The 16,807-nt window shown below is 38.3% G+C and overlaps 1 protein-coding gene across 1 annotated transcript; it reads left to right on the top strand.

The window, feature by feature from the left end:
• Positions 1-775: 775 nt before the first annotated feature.
• Positions 776-15,639, top strand: SEC24C (SEC24 family member C; the record flags this gene model as incomplete). The annotated part of the gene is made up of 16 exons (XM_010077502.1): positions 776-903; positions 3,336-3,474; positions 5,411-5,526; positions 6,790-6,914; positions 7,187-7,378; positions 8,324-8,417; positions 9,663-9,779; positions 10,260-10,430; positions 10,810-10,906; positions 11,174-11,319; positions 11,803-11,941; positions 12,747-12,865; positions 13,246-13,425; positions 14,102-14,293; positions 14,714-14,803; positions 15,298-15,639. Coding segments are annotated over 16 exons (2,186 nt in total), but the record flags the coding sequence as incomplete, so codon positions are not given.
• Positions 15,640-16,807: the final 1,168 nt, after the last annotated feature.

Genomic DNA, 16,807 nt, shown 5'->3' with positions numbered 1-16,807 from the left:
ACCATTCTATGATTCTATGGTTCTATGAATTATTTCAGTGGCTGGGGAGGTGTGATTTACCAACAGAAGCTTAGCTTCAAGTCCTGCATTGATTTGATCTCAGTTTAGATTCTCCTGATTGTTTGGTAGCTTGTAACCAATTCACAAGTAAGAAACGTTTTCCAAGGCAGGTACCTGGGACCAGCATTAGCAGGGATATCAGAAAGCAGCAAATTAAGTCTATTCTGTAGAGCTATATCAACAGCAGTTAGGAACTAAAATTTACTAGCAATATAATTTGAATTGGACTGGGAACTGTGTATTTTAAAATCATGAGTAAGATGTCAGTTGGTCCATGAGCTTCATAGAGACAGGATATTACATCTTTTAATTTCCCATACTTTTTTTGAGATTCTAGGCTCCCTTAAAACTCAGAATCCGATTCTACAATCAAGTCAGCCAAAATTACAAAATCAAACAGTAGAAATGTTGGAGTTGAATTTTCTGCCTATAGTGCATTTTAGTCTGCAAAAAGAGTGAAATAGGAATGCCTTTTTAGAGGTTTAAGTTGATGTGGAGTCAAGTTCATTTGTTTTGAGTTAAGGGCTTTTATTATACATCATTAATTGTAAAGAGGCTTTTTGTTTGGAATTCAAGTTTTCCATAGATTTGAAATTAATTGATTTTCTTAGATAAGCTGTGGCTTAACAATTCAACTGAAGGTATCTTTGTTTCTGTTCTTGAACATAAACTTCACTTGTACTGAAATTTGTGGGTTTTTTTTTTTGTTCCCCAGGTAATGCAAGCCCCCGCTACATAAGATGCACATCTTACAATATTCCCTGCACCTCAGATATGGCCAAACAATCCCAAGTTCCCCTAGCTGCTGTCATAAAACCGCTGGCTACTCTACCCCCAGAAGAGGTGAGAACCATAGGCAGAGTTACACATGCACTGTATGCACTCTGAACTCAGCAGGAGAATGCTATTAGATGTCAATGTTTAACAGATAGGTTGAGAAGAAATGTTTAGGTGATAAAGACTAGGTAAACATTGATTCTCCCACAAGTGTGTGGTAGAGATCTGCAAGACAGAAGAATGTTGTGTTCAGAACACTTAATATTTTGATCGCTGTGATAGCTTGAGCTTTTTTGCAGGAACTGTAAAGCACTACAACCAAATGACCAAAATATTAGGATGGTCACAAATGCGTACGCTTCCAGTTGATCTGAATTTCTTTCTTGGCCTGAAGTACGGAAATGGTTCTTAATCACTGATGTTAGTCTTTTCTAGGATGACTGAATTTTATAAAATATTCTAAATACTCTGACTACTGTTTAGTGTTAGCCTGCTTGGAGCAGTGACATAAAGACAAATATGCTTGTTAAATTTGAATACATATGTTTGCAGTATTCTGTGCCCTGTTAAACTTAACTTTAGCGTCTGCTAAGAAAGGAATATTCTTTGGCCTTCTAAGGATGGGTTTTTCCTGTTGCATTTCATTAATAATCCTAAACTATATTTTGGATTTTGAACATTGGTTTGTGATAAAACTGAGTTGTGAAGTTAATTCCTGTATTGTTGTATTGTGGCTTGAGTTTAAAAGGAGCACAATAGGAGAATGCAGTCTTATTTGAGAAACCTGGAGGCTTGTGTAGCTGCACATTTTTGGAGAAGCTTTACAAACAACTAGTTGTTAGGTCTCCTAGTGTGTCTGTGCTTTGAACAAACACTTGTGATATGCAGAAAAAACATAGCTAGGATTGGAAAATTGCCCTGAAGACTGGTCAGCTTCTAGCATTGGAAAGTTCTTTATGGCAAGGGCAAGCTCCCTGTTGAGGGGCCCTTCCAGTAGACGAAGGCTCAGCTGTTTGGAGCAATAAGACTGTAAATAAAGCTAAAGCTTAACATAACAGTAATTAGAGGATAAATGTCTCATGAAAATAGAGCATTCAGATAAATCTAGACTATATAAAAATTCAGCATCTGGTTGCTAGATACAGGACCTTTGCCCTATTCTAATGCACAGTTCAGAAAGCAAAGCTTGAGGCTTTAGAAATAAGTAGCTCTGTGCCTTCTGGAAGTAAGTGATTAGGGACAAGTTATGCGTAGCACTGCATGTTTACAGCACCCTTGTAGTTTGCATGGGTGTTATTGGGGGAGAGGCTGAGGAAAAAAGCTTATTGTGTGAAAGTACAATACCAACATGGCCGGGCGGTTAGAAAACTTGAAATTTTGTTTCCTCTGGGGAGGTCAGCCTGGGTGATAGGAGCTGAGAAATGTTGGCCACAAAACCATTGTATTGTCAGTAAATGATTAGTGGGGTTGAATGAGAGATGTGACACATCTGTGGCATGAAGAGGAAGACAGTAACTGAAGCATTTGCTCAGCTCCTATATGTTGTCTCCTAAATATGATCAGAGGTTTAGGGTGACTGAGAGAATTAAAACTGGACACTTTTAGTGTCAGAAAATTTAAAAGTAAGTGGTTAGACTTTCTTTTGAGCTAGATTCTTAGTTATGAAAGGTGCTTTGAACTATGAATGCAGCTTGTAGCTTGCACAAGTTGTGTCTTAATCATTTTAAAGTGCTCGTTCTGAGGTTGAGAAGCTGCTGAAGTTGCCAAGCTTCTTATTCTGGTTTGGCTGCAAAAATAATATATTATCAGTAATAGTTCAAAAATGGTATCACTACATAACAGTTTTGAGGACTCACTATACAGTAGGGTAAAGATAAGCAGAACTTACGGATATACTGTATTTCCTGCTGGACTTCAAAACTAAGTCTTATCAGCTGAAATTTTTAAGATAGTCTGGTTGCTCTGTGTTCTTGAATATATGGAATGCAATGATTGGCTTCTGTTTTGTCAAAAAGCTTGCTTTTTACAAGGGAAAAACATAAAAGAGTTGCTTTTAAAGCACCCAACCTGTGGTGAAATGTAAATTGTATGCTCAGTCCCATGAGCTTATCACAGCCATTCTTTGCATGGCTTCAGTCTTTTGTGTTCACTTGGGGTACATCTGTGCTGTGCAGTATGGTACTCCTGCTAGAGCTCATGTTGCTCAAGCAGGCTACTATATAAGGTAGTGCAGCACCATGCAGAAGTACTTATTTGTGTCTAAGTGGGATAGCCCATTAGTGACTGCAGCCCATAAAGGACTGCTGTGCTAGAGCTCAAGTTGAAAAGCATTTATGAAATACTTGTTCAGGCTTCCTGCACCACCTGCACTCTCCCAAAGCTGCCAAAATATTAAATCCTATGCAATGTATAGGGAGATAGTTTTAAGCTCTGCAGTATGTGTGGCCACTTCCTTCTCATCATCGTGTGACCTTTCTTTTTTTTCCCTGCTTCTACAGACCCTTCCTTACTTGGTGGACCATGGAGAATCTGGTCCTGTCCGATGTAATAGGTGCAAGGCTTACATGTGCCCTTTTATGCAATTCATTGAGGGTGGAAGGAGGTTCCAGTGTTGTTTCTGCAGCTGTGTCACTGAGGGTAAGGTTTCTTCTGGAAATCAGTCTCTAGGCTCTGTTGGACTGTCTTTGGACAAGATGCAAGCAAATAAATCTTTATCATGTTATGATAATTTATAATGTGCTTTAATGTGTGTTTGGTCTTGTAAAAAAAAAATCATTATAAAACATGTCTGGTGCTCACTTCTGAAATTAGGTTCAAATTAAGTAGGTGGCTATGCATTATTGCGTATTATTGTACCAAATTTTTAACATGAGGTACTTGTAGCATAATGTACAGTGGTTTGAAAATTTATTTATGCTTTTTTCCTAATGTGTTTCAAACTTAGATTTTTCTATGCCAGACTGAGATGTACATCTAGTCTGTAGCATGAGTTAAGATTTTTTTTTTTTGCTCACAAAGCCTGTTTAAACACTGCTTAGAGATGAGATTGCAGATAAATCTTTTTTAGGAATGTTCAATATATGCCAGTTAATCTTAGTAGGTCTTCTGAATTAATATAAAACATGCTTCCTTTTAAACAGAAGTCACTGTGTGCAGCCCATAGCATGAAATCCTTAGATTTGTTTTGAAGGCACAGTGGAATGTAAGGTACAATTAACCTTATGGTCATGTTTTGAGTGTTTCACTTGGTAGCACTGATGGCTTTTAGTGGACTGTTCTGTCCATGTACAACTGTTTGTACAAACCAAAATGGGAAGCTGATGAGGGTTAGAAATGGCCAACTTTAAAAAATGTTTGTCTGTTGATTTTCAGCCTGCACGCATTCCCTGTCCCTTGCTCACTCAGCAGCTGTACAAATGGCTGTACCTGTAACAAGCGAGCAGGGGCAGAAAAGAGAGGGATGCTGAGAGACTTCTGATGAAAGCAATGCTGTGAAAATACAATGTAGTTGTACCTAGTACTTGAGAACAATTTCTGTTTTCTCTGAAAAAAAAAAAAAAACCAAGTAATTAGCTTGTACTGGATGTGCACTTGGAGAGGAGAAGTGTGATAGGTACTTATATATATATATATGTAATGATGTACCTTTGTTTTCTTTTGAACTGTTGAAATTTCATATGTTTGGAATAATTTAAAGGTGGTGAATACTATCAGTAGAGATAATCTCATTTTATTCTCCCCTGGAGCTACATGGGCAGCTATAGCTGGAATAGATTTAGCAATTCTGCAGGAGGGACTCTGTCCTGGTAGTTCTTGGGGCACAAGGGAAATGCTTTCCTCGTTTCTGCATCTGACTTTTATAGGCAAGAACTTAGCTTAACTCCTATTTTATGTTCTAATGCTTGGTACCAGCACAAATGTACTGGACACTGGGCATATGGTTACACTTGTGGTTCGTCCTTCTTAATGCTTTGCAGTCCACTGTACAAAGTACCCTTGTCTATTCTGACAAAAAGATTATGGGCAGCCTCTGCACCTGAGGGTGCCTGGGAGGCTTTACCCTTCTGCATCATGGGAAGGGAAGGAAAAAGCTAACTCCTGTAGCAAAATAAGGAGCTCAATCTTTTGTTAAGCCTGAATTGAGTCAGTAATATCGTACCCTGTAATTTGCCTCAAAATCTATTGTAAGTCATTTGTTACTACTTATACGAGGTTGTTATATTTTTCCTTTGGACTGAATCCTTCAGAAGAATCCTAAGAGTGTGTTGTAAGTGACATTTCTGATTTGAAATGTAAAATGAGAATATAAAGGAGATTCAGGAAAAGTACAATAATGACTATACAGCATGCCACCGGGTGCATAAGACAAACTGGAAGCAGTTTGTCTGTATTTCTTGCCTTTTAATGATGCTCTTAAATTGCATTAATATGTTTAGTAATACTTTCATGCCAGCACAGAATGCTAGCTAGCTTTCCTGAAGTTTTATTTGAAACAGCTGTTCTCATGTTAGCTCTCTAGTGACAGTGGTTATCATGGGCGTGTTGCTGAACTTAATGTGTTTTCCTTCCCAAGTGCCACCTCACTACTTCCAGCATTTGGATCATACTGGAAAGCGAGTAGACTTTTATGATCGACCTGAGTTATCCCTGGGGTCTTACGAGTTTCTAGCAACAGTTGACTATTGCAAGGTACAATAGTATGCATTTATTACTGTATTTTGTTTTGCTTTTAAATAAAAAGTCTATTTTCCTAAAAGTAAGAATGACATGAATTGTCTGGGGCTACTTTTTAGCTGTCAGAGATAATTAACAGTATTAATCCAACCCATTTCATTGTGTAAGATAATGTGTTTCTCTGCTTACTTCCTAAAGTAGAGAAAGTCTTGATCACACATGACATAATATGATTTTGTTATAGCTGCTTCTGTCATTCTCTTCTGGAGCTATATAAGCAGCTCTAGCTGCTGTCACCATAGCAATTCTGCAGGAGGGACTGTCTTGCGGTAGTCCTTGGGGCAGAAGGAAAACATAGGAGAGATTAAAGAAAAGTACAGTAGTAACTATGCAGTGTGCCACCTGTTGCCTAAGACAGACTTTACCTATTGAACTTAAATTTCAATTAGTGGTTAAAAAAAAAAAGAATAGTGTGGAAATATATATTGTCAGAGCTGATTCACTTTTAAATTAAAGATTTAAATACCAATTAACTTATCAGGAATAAGAAAAATAGGTGCAGGGTGTTTACTAAAGCAACTTGTATCTCCGCTGAAATAAATGCTGGGAAAATAAATGCCTAAATGTTGCAACCTTATACTGGTTACCTTCTGATGCCTCAGCTTTACTTTGAGTTAAGGAAAATAACCATGATCTTCTGATAGCATAAGCAGCATTTTTAATTCAAACGAGATGGGATCTTTGCAGCTTTCTTGAAAGTTATTCTGTTTTGCTCTTCTGTGTATTCCTTCCAGTATGACCTATAGATTTCAGAAAACTGTTGTCTGAAACAAGTTTTTCTTTCCCAAAGAAACCTGATATTTAAGTAGAAGGGGAAAGTTTGCAGTTCTCAGGAAAATATTTTGCTTTATGTTGCTGAAATCACCTGCAACAAGTCTGGTCAGATTCCACAGTCTTGAGAACTGGCAGGAAACTTCCATGTCTACTTTCCCTATCTGGCCTAGTCATGTAAATGGATGATTTAGTTGTGACTAGGCTGCTATCCACTGAGCAATGGCAAAATTAGTGTACCTCATATAATACCGGTCCATTTCAAGCACAGTGTGCTTATGTGTCTGTTCATCGGGCTGGAATAGGAGAATGATCTGAAGAAACAAGTACTGCTCGTGAGCAGAAGAGTACAGGAAAGCTACTGCAGTTTCGACCAGCATTCATTTGTCCATGTTACAGAGCGGGCTGCGTTACATGATCATCATATGACTTCTCCCTCTTCCACAGAATAACAAGTTTCCCAGTCCACCTGCTTTCATTTTCATGATTGATGTGTCTTACAATGCTGTGAAGAGTGGCTTAGTGAGGCTAATATGTGAAGAATTAAAGTCACTCCTAGATTACCTGCCCAGGTAGGTGTATCGTGTACTCCTGTAGCCAGGCAAAATGGGGGGAAACTGTCACTTCTTCCCCTTTAAAAAAGGCTATAAATTTAAAAAAAATATTTCATAATGCTATTAAGCTTTTCTTCAGTAAAAGGCCAAGTGGAATATCTTTCTGGGTACCTTTCTAGGTGAAAATAAATTTTCTTTCCTTTAATTTTTCCCTTATCCCTTTTTGTGTTGGGTTCTGTGTAATGGTTTCACTGTCTACTTAGATGTGAAGACAAGTATGTCTCTTACAGGGAAGGCAACATGGAAGAATCAGCCATTCGAGTAGGCTTTGTCACCTACAACAAAGTCTTACACTTCTATAATGTGAAGAGCTCACTGGCACAGCCACAAATGATGGTTGTCTCAGATGTGGCAGATATGTTTGTGCCACTCCTTGATGGTTTTCTGGTGAATGTGAATGAGTCCAGGACAGTTATTGCCAGGTAATAGAAATTGATTTACAATCTGTGTAGTAAACTTCTTGTTTGGTAGATTCAAGTGTTGGTTTAAAAGTGTAACATTCACTGATTATTTGTCATGTTATTCACCTTTAAGTAACTCCATGTATTTTAACTTCCTATACTCTTTGAGATGAAGCTGGCAAAGCAGGAAGGCAAAATTCATGGAGTAAGGGTGTATTTGGCTTGTAGTACATCGTGGCAGAATATATATATAAGAGGAGTTAGTTTTGTTTTAAGAAAGTTGTAAGAATACTGAATCGCTGTCTTTAAGGCAACTACCTAAATAAACTGAGACAACAGTGGTGTCTAATTTTGGTTCTTTGGAGAAAACTGAATGAATGGGATAGGGAAGATAAAATCTAGAATGAAAGAAATATAAATTACCAGATTTTTTGGCAAACTAACATGATACTTGAACTGTAATTAAACTATGGTGTGTGACTAACTACGTTTTAGGAACTAGACCTGGCACTGCACGTTTTTAAAGAAAATTTCTAGCCTGTTTTGTCGTACATTGACAAGCATAAGTACAAAACTGTGGATTAAACGTATTAATCTTTAAATAGTGCACAGAAAGCTTGGCAAACAGAGGCCAAGTATTAGTATTCCCTAAGAGTTTACTTACTGATATATATTGGAATATATTAAAAGAGAAGAAATACAGAAGAGCTTTTGGAGAAGGCATCAGTTGACGTTATAAAGCAAGCACTGAGGATATGGATGAGAGATGACAATGAAGAATGAGAAAGCATCATTTTTTTCAGAGATAAATGAGATGCCAAATACTGTAAAAATTATGCAAATTTACAGACATGTTAGGGACTTCTGTTTAAATCATCTCAGTCTCATAAGTCATTAACTGCAACCGTGTGGCTTTTCCAATTAAATGGAATCTTTAAATTCTCCTTTTTTCTTGTTCTTTCCTAGTTTGCTGGATCAGATTCCAGAAATGTTTGCAGACACAAGAGAAACAGAAACTGTTTTTGCACCTGTGATTCAAGCAGGGCTGGAGGCTCTGAAGGTTAGTAAATGCATTGTCATGGCAAATTGTTTTCAGTCTGAGGAGTCTGAATTTCATATTCTGCTAACACACATTAAAAAGACAATTCTAAAGCTTTTCATAAGTCTCCTTGTGGTAGATGTGCTACATGTAGGGAGTACTTGACTCGTTCTTCAAGTGCGTGTACTTCTTTTTCTATGTAGCTATCTATGTTTTCTACCCTTTGTTTTCTGGCTGGGTTTTTTTTTTTTTTTTGAAATTTTCTCAAAGTACAGGACATGTGGCTTAACCTTAGTTATGTGGCTGGGTTTTGCTTTGAACAGTTTACAGAACCTACAAAAAAAAGACTCTTCAACATTAAAACCAGATGCTGAAGTCTGTCATGTCTCATTGAGGAGTTCTATAGCATGGTGTCTTTCTAATCCTGTTCTTGAAGCTCTGGTATAATCTTGAATAAGATGGGAGAATGCAATTTGTTGAAGTTGCCCACACTGATGTGCTAATTGAGTAAACCTTTTCTAAAGTTCTTCCATTCTATTACTTCATCCAGATAATTACATGCATGATCTAACTCCCACTTGTATATACTGATCAAATTGATTGTATGATTCCATCCAAAACTGTTCATGTATCTCTATTTGCCTGTCATGTAAATCCGTAGAAGTCTCGCTTACACTCAGTTTTCATGACAATTGTTCGATCAAGAAATAATATAAATAGAAAATAGAAATTACAGAAATAATATAAATCAATAAATAATATAAATTACTAATGGATTGTTTACATACTGCATGTGTTGGCAAAAATAACCTACTGAACATTGGCTAGTGTTGACATAAATTATTGTTTTAAAATTAATGATCTGTTGAAGCTCAGATTACAAAATCCTTCATCATTTTGTCAGTAGCTGCAAATCAGAGAAGAAAGCAATCTTAACACATTTGTGCAAAACTTTTTGTAGCTTTGTCGTACTTACTGCTCTGTCTCTTCCTTGGAGCCATTCCTTTTCTCCCTGCCATGGAACAAGCACAGGTCCATTAGAACTGAAACTTACTTTTCTATAACTGACCAGTAAGCTGTGCTCGTTGTGTTGGATACCACTGAAGTAACCAAGTGATCACGGAGCCTGTGTGTCTGATAGAGTGCCTTCCTGACGTAAAGAGTTTAAATAATGAGGATGCTTGAATGCTTGTTCTTGAATCACAGTTTCCCTTGCAATTTTTATAAATGTTTCTAATCTGCACTATTGCATTAATTTTCCTGCAGGCAGCTGAGTGTGCTGGCAAGCTCTTCATTTTCCACACCTCTCTGCCCATTGCAGAGGCCCCAGGGAAGTTAAAGAACAGGGATGATAGGAAACTGATCAACACGGATAAGGAGAAGGTGGTAATGACTTGCATGATACTTACATTACAGCTCTATATTATACTCTTTATGACATAAAATAACTCTGAAGCAACATTAAAAAAAATTACAAGGGTAGCACATAGTGTAACTATCCCAGCTAATAATCTTTTAACATTGCACTTTTATCTTCTGTTCTCAAGCAGAGTGTGTAGACCTGAAATCACAAGGACAACTCTGGCATGAGAACAAGGGGAGATAGATGTAGGTTCTTATATAGGATGAAATACCAAAGCTGGGTTAAAGTAAATGTACTGAATTTACAATTAGAACAAGATGTGTAGTAATTCTCATAATACTCAACAGTTCTTCAAAGGCAGGGTCAGGAAGAATTTGTATGATCCTAACTTCCCTGAAGTGAAACTTAAGGTATAAAAGTGTATTGACTGGGATTATGAACTAGATCTCTTTCCTTTTCTTACCACAAACTTTGATCTCATCTCTGACTTCTTTTCTTAGACTTTGTTTCAACCACAGACAAGCTTTTACAACAACTTGGCCAAGGACTGTGTGGCCCAGGGCTGCTGTGTGGATCTGTTCCTATTTCCAAACCAGTATCTGGATGTGGCAACACTAGGTGTAGTAACTTACCAGACAGGAGGCTCCATTTATAAGTATGCATATTTCCAGGTAGGAGTGACATTGACTCAGACTGGTATTTGATCTCTTAACTAAACAATAATTCTTATTTAATTCTTTTTCATAGTGTGAACCATAGTGAACAAGTACTTCTTTGGAAATAAATTATCAGTTAAATGTCAAGATTTTCACCAAAATTATTTTGTGAGCTTTATGTCTTTACCCAAAATATCACTATTAAAACAACAAGAAAAGCTATGCTGTAACCTTTTAGCATGATATTTTATTAGCAGGGCACTGAGCCCTATATGATGTCTGATTTTTAGTGTAAGACTACAGGAAATAGTGTCTGTTTTTAAATTACTTTATGGTTTATGGAGTAGCTCTGATTTATGGGAGTATGAAACTTGAATTATTGCTTGTGTTCTAGCTGGAGACAGACCAGGATAGATTCCTGAATGACTTGAGAAGAGATGTCCAGAAAGAAGTGGGATTTGATGCTGTAATGAGAGTGCGCACAAGCACAGGTGGGTGTTAACATGAATGAGTCTTAATAAATTGACCACTTCAAGCATGTCATATGGGAAGTAACAGATTTTTTTCCCTAATTTAAAATATCTTGACACTAGGCTATGCAAAAAGCTCTGCTAAAGCTTTGAAATTCCAAGACTTTTGTCGAGACTGAGCAAAGATCCCAGACAGGATGACAGGATTTTCAGGGTTCCAAAGGCTGTCTGTCTCATTACTCTGTTGAAAATTGTAGTTCATGTTGGGGTTTTTTTTTTCTTTTCTAGGTATTCGAGCAACTGACTTTTTTGGAGCTTTTTATATGAGCAACACAACTGATGTAGAGATGGCAGGTTTGGACTGTGATAAAACCATCACAGTGGAATTCAAGCATGATGACAAATTGAGTGAAGACAGTGGTGCACTCCTTCAGGTGAGGGGATAGGCTTTCTAGGAGAAAGAAGTGAGTTTCCAATTCAGAATTGTCAACAAAACTGTGTCAAGGTGGAACCAAATCCAACTGGGGAGAGTGCTGGTTGCAGAAGAGGATGAAGTTGCTCTGAACTGAATTATTAGACGCTCCTTCAAGGAACTGTTCATTCTTTCTTTCTGCCCTTTTCTATACCCTTAACCTTTCAGCACACTTGTTCTCAGGGTGACCTAAACTGCTTCAAACTACAATTTGTTTTCCAAGACCAGTTCCCTTTATACAAACTTCTAACATTGCTGCTTGTTATCTTTCATTGACCCTGATTCATAGCATATAGTTTGAGCTTATTGTGCAAGTCTTTTACATGATTATCTTATTTGTTTAGGCATGTGAGTCCCAGTTTTTAATGAAGAAGCTTCCAACCCTGCCTTTCTTACTGTAGCAGGAGCTCATTTTTCTATATCCTGGCATTTTTGTCTCCTACAGTGTGCTCTGTTATATACAAGTTGCGCAGGACAGCGACGACTTCGTATTCATAACCTCTCCTTGAACTGTTGCACGCAGCTTGCTGACCTCTATCGAAACTGCGAGACAGACACGCTCATCAATTACTTGGCTAAGTATGGTAAGGGTAAATACGGTAACAAGAATTCCAACCTTTAACTGCTGTTAAAAGAAGCCTAGCTGTCACCCAATGACAACTGTTTATTCTCTTTGCATCAAATGTCAGGTGGCAATCTTGATACTTCAGTCATTTATAGGAAAGAGCATAAAGTTGTGATGATAGTACTGTCGCTTAGGACTAGAAGTACAGATAGAGAGTGTGGACTTGTCCTTCATGCAAATTCTTGTCGAATTTTTTTTAATAGACGTTTGTATTGACAGCTGTCTGAATTCATCCTTGCATTTTTGAACTGGTTTATAGTTCGTTCTTCAACTGTTCCAGAATTTTGCTCTGGAAATAGGAAATCGTGCTTATAGATCTGGGTGAAATATCATACTTTTATGCATTGTACCCTATTTACCCTTTCTAGTTTGCAGTAAAAGCCTACAAATCCAGCAGAGATTGAGAGTTGTGTATGTTTATTGCCATTAAAATGTAAGAAATAGTCCATTTTCTGTCATTAAAGAAAGATGGCCAGGCTACAAAAGTTTTTGTAGTACACCATGCTTTCAAGTATGACTAAGTGTATTGTAAAGTAAATGGGAGATAGAGAGTTGAAGAATATGTAATAAAACAGAGTAAATGAGCTGCTTCAGGTCTTCAGTAGGAATGTATCATCTCTTTCCCACAAGTTTGAATGGGAGGAAAAAAAGGCTTTCATAAACAATAGTTGTTCAGGTTTACTTTGTGGAAGTAGTGCTGGGTTTTTTACTGTTCATGAGCAATCACTTTGATAGCCATCCATCTCTTTCTTCTTTCTGTGCAGCATATCGTGGTGTTCTGAGTAGTCCAGTAAAGACTGTACGAGATGCGCTGATCAACCAGTGTGCCCAGATCCTAGCTTGCTATCGAAAGAACTGTGCTAGTCCCTCTTCAGCTGGCCAGGTAAACTCCAATACTTTGCCTTGAACCAAAGGCTCAGGTATAAGAAGGTGATGAGAGCTTCTTCCTACTTAACCTGCTCAAAAAAGTCTTGCTTTACCTACCAGAAATTTGCAAAGACAAGACTTGAGAAAGTAGAGAGACTGCAAGTAAAACTATATTTGAGAATGGCTTTTTGGACATCTGTCTGGAGTCCAGGAAACACTCCCCACTCCAGGGAAAAGTGTTATGTTGCTTTTGCAAGTCCATGATACAATTAGACTATCAGTTTTCACTCCTCACAGCTGTACCACACTTTGTCAGTTCATGCAAGCCTTGTTTTGTCAAACACAAGCTTATTCAGCAAGTCAGATGACGAACTTGTGTCTGCTTGTGACTTCTAGCTGATCCTCCCTGAATGCATGAAGCTGCTTCCTGTGTACTTGAATTGTGTGTTGAAGAGTGACGTTCTTCAGCCTGGTCCGGAGGTCACAACAGATGACCGTGCCTACATTCGTCAGTTAGTCACATCCATGGATGTGGCAGAAACAAATGTTTTCTTTTATCCCAGGCTTTTGCCCCTGGTGAGTAATTCAGGATATTCTTAACACTTGAGACTTGCTGTTGTCTTGACTCATCATAAGGACCGGCATTTATATTTTAGCAAGGGAAAGTGATTGGAGAAGGATTTGGGATCTGCCATCTGCGGGGATACTTCACTTTATTCCACTCAGTGATAGATGCATTACTGTATCTTGTAAATTTGTGGGGGGATTTTCTCCCTGAGCTGTGAGCTTGTGACTTAGTGGCAAAGATGATACTTTTGACCCTTTCATAGTCTTCTAAAAGAAGTCCTAAAGCATCTTGTAACTTCACGTAGTAATTTTCATCATTGCAGGGCAACTCCATGTATTATTCTGACTTTTCAGTGCCATAGTTGCTGGAATAACACTTAACAATTAATTACATTCCTACTCCAGGAGGTAATATTGGAACTACAGAGTAATTTCACCCCAGTCTTGCGTTTTCTTTTGCTGACCAAGAGTGTCTGATCTGCTTCTGTGTCACGTTCAGTAAGAGAACTAAGCTAAGGAAGATGATACTTCAGTCACAGCTATTGCAGTCTTATGAGAAATGAGAACACCATTGGGATCTTAGTGGCAGAAATTTTCAGGACTTCATAAAATTTTCTTGTTTTACAACCTTGATTTTATTTTTTAAATTTAATTTAGTTTTATTTTTTATTTCATTCTAAACCAGACCAAAGCAGATGTTGACAGCGACTCCTTGCCAGCAGCAATCCGGAACTCAGAAGAACGTCTCTCCAAGGGTGACATATACCTGCTGGAGAACGGGCTGAACATCTTTGTGTGGGTGGGAGTCAATGTGCAGCAAGGCCTGATCCAGAACCTTTTTGGAGTGTCATCCTTCAGTCAGATTAGCAACACCTCGGTGAGCTGGATGGCAGTGTGGGAGCTAGCATCTGTGACAGTCGCCCAAAATTTAAAACAATGAGAAAGCAAGCTGAGAAAATAGTGTTAAATTTTTCGTACTAGGAACAGGATAAGCACATGTATGTGAAAGTAGTGGAAGTGTCCCACATGTGGGCATGTTGGGCATGCTTTTGCCTAGCTTTATTTGACAAGCCACATCTCCAGTGATGGTGAGGAGAACAGTTGATATGTAAATAGAATTAATAATTGACCTTTAATTCTGATATCATGTTATATTTTCTTTAACTAGCTGAGGTCAAAGAGATTGTATGTTAGTGGGGTAGATAGATCTTTACGCTTGCATAAAAAAACAGCTGAGTTTTGTTTAATGTTGCTTTATTTCACATGACTCATGGAGATTGGATATCTTTCATTCCAGAGTACCCTGCCTGTCTTGGAAAACCCCTTTTCAAAGAAAGTACGATCTATTGTTGGCATGCTTCAAGTGCAGAGATCCCGCTACATGAAGGTAAAAGTGTTGTCCCTCATTCATAGCTTTAAATCCCCTTCCCTTTTAGCAGAGCAGGTGATGCCTGGTAATGCCTTAATGCTGAACATATTCTTCCTGGTCTCATAAATGTGATTCAAACATATAGTTTTCAAGGATCTGAAAAAAATTCTGTTACTAGTTTTGGAGTGCTGTACTTACTGTAGTTCTAACATTGATTTTTTTCAGGCATGTTAAAACATACTATGTTAAAACTAGTTAAAACATACAACTAAAACATACTAGTTAGAACTACTAAAATCCATGTACATGGTATTTTTCTTCTATTTAGAAAGGATTGAGACTTAACCCAGCTTAGTTACAGAAGGCAAAGCACATAAGCCATATATGCTGTGATTCTGGTTATCTGTCTTTGGATTTTTTAGATATTTAGCTTTTTGCTCTTTTTTTTCCACGGACATTAATTTTGCTAACCACTCACTGTTGGTTTTGTTCTTGTTTTGGTTTTTTTGTAGTTAATAATTGTGAAGCAAGAAGATAAGCTGGAGATGCTGTTCAAACACTTTCTAGTGGAGGACAAGAGCCTGAGTGGGGGAGCTTCGTATGTGGACTTCCTGTGTCACATGCACAAGGAGATTCGGCAGCTACTGAGCTAGAGGAGGGAGTGGTGCTGGAACTCAGCAGTGACATTTCAGTCTCCACTAATGACCTGATCAGAAGGCCCAGGGCCCTCAAAAAGGACAACGTAGAAATCTGTACAATTCCATAATTTTTAATACACATTGCATAAGCAGAAATCCTTTCAACTTCTCCCGATCCTGTATGAGAGATGAAAAATTTTCCTGGTGAGGGCTAAACAAAAAAGAAAAAGGCCTTTGATACCAGGTCTTTTACTTGTATCTAAATTGTTTCCTGTGCTTGGCAGGAGTTCACCCCCCCACCCCATGCTCGCTAATCCTGTTGTAATGAATGTAGGTTTTTTTCAGTTCACTGTACATGATTCAACATTGGGTGAAAAAGCGATAACTCTTCAAAACTTCTGGTAGTTGCAGTGTGTTTGTATGGGTGTGTGTGTGTGTGTTCCAAGTGTGAAGAGGATGCGCAGACGGGAAGGACAAGAGGCAGGTCAGGTGATGGGAGCTGGAGCAGCCAAACATTTTTGTCTCCTCCTCTTAACAAAGAAACGTGATGTTGCAGAGAACAGATATATCATGTGGCTGTCTGAACCAGAAATCCATTAAAAAGGAAATGAGTGGTGAGCCAGGATGCAGCAGGGCAAATTTATTTACACAATCTTCCCTGTACTATAAGTTGCTGCGCAGATCTGTAATGGAGTAAGTAATAGTTCAGTGAGCAACAATCACCAGCTTCTGAACAGCATAGGTGTAGAGACAGTGCTCCCTGTTGCGTGTGTGGTGACTCCGTTCCTTCTGTAACACGCAGCTCTGTAATGTCCTACTCGATGCATGTTCCATGGCCTCTCCTGCAGAGCTTACCTGTCTATCCAGATGGTGGTGGGAACAAAAGCCTCTTAACCTTAAGCAGAAAATACTTTTAACAAGGTGATGTGGGGCTGTGTAGGAACTGGATGATAAGGAAGTGGCCATTTTCAACCATATTATGGTGATTATAGCAAACAAGCAGGAATTTGAGTTATACTGATGCAAATTCAAGACTGCTTTGTACACTCGCATCCAAGGAAGGGGATACAAAACCTAAAATTTGGAGTGTACTGTGGTAGGGATTGTTAAGTATCTGATTTCGGTTACTGAAAGCATCTGGGCTGTAGTGAAAAGTTTCATTACTGGATGTTTATACCCTCCCCCTATTCTACCTACTGATCAGCTTGCACAAAACCTTTTTATAAGCCTGTTTGTTAAACTAAAATACCTCAGACAGATTAATCCATCCACTTAGGCCACTCTGCTGGTCCACTCTGCAAGGGTGGATGAGAAGACTCCTGCAAAGAGGGGAGCGAGTATAAATCAAATTCAGAATTCTAAGGGCTTTGTTTATTCACTTTTG

Source organism: Pterocles gutturalis, unplaced genomic scaffold (assembly GCF_000699245.1).
Source record: "Pterocles gutturalis isolate BGI_N339 unplaced genomic scaffold, ASM69924v1 scaffold51333, whole genome shotgun sequence".
In the NCBI taxonomy this organism is placed as follows: domain Eukaryota; kingdom Metazoa; phylum Chordata; class Aves; order Pterocliformes; family Pteroclidae; genus Pterocles; species Pterocles gutturalis.
This window is presented reverse-complemented; position numbering and strand designations above follow the sequence as displayed.